This window comes from Prunus dulcis, unplaced genomic scaffold (genome assembly GCF_902201215.1).
Source record: "Prunus dulcis unplaced genomic scaffold, ALMONDv2, whole genome shotgun sequence".
Lineage (NCBI taxonomy): Eukaryota > Viridiplantae > Streptophyta > Magnoliopsida > Rosales > Rosaceae > Prunus > Prunus dulcis.
Window position 1 is genome coordinate 108 of NW_023010629.1, and position 5221 is coordinate 5328.

At 39.6% G+C, this 5221-nt stretch overlaps 1 protein-coding gene across 1 annotated transcript; it reads left to right on the forward strand.

Moving 5' to 3' along the window:
• Nucleotides 1–4786: 4786 nt before the first annotated feature.
• LOC117613781 (uncharacterized mitochondrial protein AtMg00810-like) lies at nt 4787–5183 on the forward strand (the record flags this gene model as incomplete). Its single annotated transcript, XM_034342354.1, has 1 exon — nt 4787–5183. A coding segment is annotated over exon 1 (397 nt), but the record flags the coding sequence as incomplete, so codon positions are not given.
• Between the last annotated feature and the right edge of the window lie 38 nt (nt 5184–5221).

Sequence of the window (5221 nt, forward strand, 5' to 3'; positions counted from 1 at the left end):
GTGGTGGCACAATCTACTGCTGAAGCAGAGTACATTGCAGCAGCTAAGGCAGCATCACAAGCTGTATGGCTTAGAAGGATACTTGAAGACATTGGCGAAAAGCAAGAAGGTGGCACCAAATTATATTGTGACAACAAATCTGCCATTGCCATTAGGAAAAATCCAGTGAGTCATGATCGTACAAAGCACATTGCCATCAAGTACCATTTCATTCGAGAGTCAATTGAGAAAGGTGAAGTTGCACTTGAATACTGCAGGACAGAGGAGCAGTTGGCAGACATACTCACCAAGGCACTTCCACAAGAGAAGTTTTGCTATTTAAGAGAGCTCATTGGAGTTGTGAAGAAAGTCCATTAAGGGGGAGTGTTGGAATTAATGCACTTCCTTCATTTTCTAGAATATCTCTATTTATTGCAGCAGCTGTAGCTGTCCTTAATTAAATTGGTAGAGTTCCTATGCAATGTCTTTTAGGTTCTTTAGGAAGTATTCTCTAGAATATTTGTTCTCTTTTAAAAAAGCCTTTGAGCTTATCATTGCAAACACAAGCTAAGTGAATACAAAGAGCTCTGCTGAAGCAACTCATATTTCCAGCACCTCATATTCCATCACAAAACCAACAGGTCTGCTACTTGTATCTGGTTTTAGTGGTCTGTTTGAAATCTTTCATTAGGTCTAATTTTTAGTCTTAATTAGTGTGTTTTTCTGGTTTGTGGGGGTGTGCTTTGCTGGGTCTAGAACAACGTGCTGGGTGATCAGCTCAAAGTTCTTGTAATGCTAGCAGAAGATGTAGCTACCGAGCTAGGGTTCTCATTTGGCTGCCTCACGTTGTACTAGTTTATATATATATATATATATATATATGTTATGGTTGATAAATGTGATGGTGTGTTATTGTAGCAGCCCTAGAAATGAAGAAGAAGAGTCACCTCATTTCACTAGTTTCTTGGTAATCTCTTTGTCCCATGAGCATGAGCTGGAAGCCGTGCTTTACCTTATTCGAAGAGCTACTTCTCACATTACATTTGGACCCACTTACTTGTTTAACATATTGGGTGAAGAAACTTCTCATGGCTATCCCTGAAAAGGGGCATATTGTTGAATTATAAGTGCTTAAGTTGATTTCTTGTTTAAGAAGTCTGTTTTCTGCTTAAGTTTGTATTTCTTCTTTTTAGTCCAGGTGTCATAGATTGATTGGTTAGATTGTGAATGGCTGAGATTGCTTTGATATTTTTGCATCCAGCTGGTACTGTGCTAACGGTTATATCCCTCACACCAAGAGTGTGTTTGTAGTACCTTCACTGAGCTAATGAGAATGTTCTCTCTGCTACAAGTATAGCAGAGCAGTATTGGATTTTACTACAGCCTCTCTCTCTCTCTCTTTCATTTCTTTCTCTCTTCTCTCCAAATCTAACTCTCAGAATATAAAACTTCTACATGGCCTCAGAGCCAGGTTGGATCACTCAAAAGCTGGGCGTTGTTCTGTGAAGAAATTTGATCAAGGTGTGCTCACTCCAAGCTTACGAAGCTGACTGAGTTTGATCAAGGTGATTCTGAAATATACAATGGCTGGATCTGGAAGCTCAGAGTCTAGAATCCCCATGTTCTCAGGTGAGAACTATGAATTTTGGAGGATTAAGATGGTAACCATATTCAGATCTTATGGTTTATGGGGTTTAGTAGAGAAGGGTGTTTCAATCCCAGATTCACAAACGAAGAATGAATCTGAGGATGGTTCAGAAGAAGAGATTGATGAGAAAACAGCTGCTATTCTCATGAAGGATGCGAAGGCTTTAGGTATCATCCAAAATGCTGTTTCTGATCAGATTTTTCCCAGAATTGCAAATGCTGACTCTGCAAAGATGGCTTGGAATCTGCTGTATTCAGAATATCATGGTGGAGAGCATGTTAGATCGGTAAAACTTCAAAATCTTAGACGTGAATTTGAATACACTAGGATGCGTGATAGTGAAACCTTATCTGAATATCTTACTAGACTAACTGAATTGATTAACCAAATGAAAACATTTGGTGAAGTTCTGTCAAACGAGAGGCAGGTTCAGAAGGTGTTAATTAGTCTAAGTAAGAAGTATGACCCTATATGCATTGTGATTGAAAACACAAAGACACTAGAAACTGTGGATTTGCAGGAAGTAATTGCAATTTTGAAGAGTCAGGAGCAAAGGCTTGAAATGCATAGTGTTGATACAGCTGAGAAGGCATTTGCCTCATTCACTGTGAATGCAAAGGGTCAGAACAAAAACACTTCTCAATCTGGTTCATCTAAGTCACAGAAAAGCTGGAATTCTAAAGGGAAGTCATGGGAGGCAAAAGACAAGTCACAGCAGAATAATTATTCTGCACAGAACCACACTTCAACTCAGTTCTCAAATCAGGAAAACACAAAGCCTCAATGCAAGGTGTGTTCAAAGCATCACTTTGGTGAGTGCAGGTATAAGGGAAAACCAAAATGCTATAACTGTGACAGATTTGGACATCTTGCTAGAGACTGTACAGTGAGCAAAAATGTGCAGAAGGCTAATTGTGTAAATCAAATGGAGGTAACAGGAAACCTGTTTTATGCAAATTGCTCAACCACTGAGATCAAAACCAATGAATGGTATATTGATAGTGGCTGCAGCAATCATATGACAGGAAATTTAGAATTACTGGCTGATGTGAGAACTAATGTAGCTGGGAGAGTACAAATGCCAACTGGTGCACTAGTGAGTGTAGCTGGTATTGGTTCACTGAGTATTGATACAGCAAAGGGCAGGAAATACATCAGAGAAGTAATGTACCTGCCAGGATTGAAAGAAAATCTGCTAAGTGTTGGGCAGATGGATGAACATAGGTACTGTCTGGTGTTTGGAGAAGGAATGTGCAGGGTATTTGATAGCCCATCCATGGATTATCTCATCACAAAGGTGGAAATGAAGAGTAACAGATGCTATCCTGTCTCTTTTCTAGCTGAAAAATAGTTACTAATGAAGACTAGTTTTCTTCAATCCCCATGGATTTGGCACAAGAGACTTGGTCATCTGAATTTTGGAGGATTGAAGCAGCTAAGGGATAAAGAAATGGTACATGGTTTACCACAAGTGGAAGAACAAAGTGGTGTGTGTGAAGGGTGCCAATTTGGAAAACAGCACAGAAATGTGTTTCCAAAAGATCAAGCACAAAGAGCAAGCAAAGTACTAGAGCTAGTACATGTGGATCTTTGTGGTCCCATGAGAAATGAGTCTGTTGCAAGGAACAGATATTTCATGTTGATTATAGATGATTTCACAAGAATGATTTGGGTATACTTCTTGAGAAACAAGTCAGAAGCCTTCTATTGTTTCAAGAAGTTCAAGTCCATGACTGAATTACAAACTGGACACAAAGTGCAGTGCATAAGAAGTGACAGGGGTGGAGAGTTTCTGTCTACTGATTTTTTGGAGTTCTGTGAGGCCAATGGTATTCAAAGGCAGCTCACAATGGCCTATACTCCTCAGCAGAATGGAGTAGTTGAGAGGAAGAATAGAACTGTCATTGAGATGGCAAAATCAATGTTACATGAGAAGGGAATGCCTTATTTCCTATGGACAGAAGCTGTGCATACAGCTGTCTATTTGCTGAACAGATGTCCTACCAAAGCTCTCAACAACATTACTCCATTCGAAGCATATAGTGGAAGGAAGCCTGGAATTGCACACTTGAAAGTGTTTGGTTCTCTGTGTTATGTTCATGTGCCAACTGAATTGAGACACAAGCTGGAACCTAAGAGTACAAAGGGAGTGTTTGTAGGATATGCAACTTGTGAAAAAGGATATAGAGTTTTTGATCCTATTTCTAACAAGCTTCTACTGTCAAGGGATGTCACATTTGATGAAGAAAATGCTTGGCATTGGACAGACAAAGATGGTTTAGATATGACATCATACTCAATTGGAGACCAAGTAGATTTGGATTTGAAATCTGACAATTCAAATGATAACTCTATTGGTACACCTCAGACTTTGGATATGCAAGAGAACACTGCATCAACTCCAGGTGTTATAAGCAGTGAAGAAAGAAGAACACAAGCTTATGATCACACCCCCCTAAAATGGAGAAGGCTAGATGATGTTCTAGCTCAGTGTAACTTGTGCATCATTGAACCAGAAAAATATGCTGATGCTGCACAAGATGAATCTTGGCTTAAGGCTATGGAAGATGAACTGCAGATGATTGAAAAGAATGAAACATGGGAATTGGTAGATAGACCAACTGAAAAACCAGTGATTGGAGTTAAGTGGGTGTACAAGACAAAGCTGAATTTGGATGGCTCTGTGCAAAAGAATAAAGCAAGATTAGTGGCTAAGGGGTATGCTCAGAAGCCTGGACTGGATTATAATGAGACTTATGCACCTGTAGCCAGATTGGACACCATTAGAACACTTATTGCTCTAGCAGCTAAAAAGGGTTGGAAATTGTTCCAGCTTGATGTGAAATCTGCTTTCCTTAATGGTGTGTTGCAAGAGGAAGTTTATGTCAATCAGCCTGAAGGTTTTGTAATTAAAGGCAAAGAAGACAAGGTTTATCGTCTGCATAAAGCTCTTTATGGTCTGAAGCAAGCTCCAAGGGCTTGGTATGGAGAGATAGACAGCTACTTCACTCAATGTGGTTTTGTGAAAAGCTTAAGTGAAGCAACCTTTATACCAAAGTGAGGGGAGATAAGGAGATTCTAATTGTGTCTATCTATGTAGATGACATAGTGTACACAGGGAGCAGTCAAGCATTGTTGGCTGAATTCAAAGAAGACATGATGGCTAAGTATGAGATGACTGATTTGGGCTTACTTCATCATTTCCTTGGCATGGGAGTTGTTCAGACTGAGTCTAGTATATTTCTACATCAAAAGAAATATGCTAGCACCTTGTTGAGCAAGTTTGGTTTGACTGAGTGCAAATCTGTGACAACACCTCTGGTTGCCACTGAGAAACTAGCTAAGGATGATGGGAGTGGAGCTGCAAATGAAGAACAATACAGAAGCATTGTTGGTAGCTTGCTGTACTTAACTGCTACAAGACCTGACATTATGTATGCCTCAAGTTTGCTAGCTAGATTCATGCACTGTCCTACAAATAGACACTATGGAACAGCAAAAAGAGTTTTGAGATACATCAAAGGAACTCTGGACTATGGTCTTGAATATGTGAAAGGCAAAAGTTCATTTCTAATTGGCTACTGTGACAGTGAT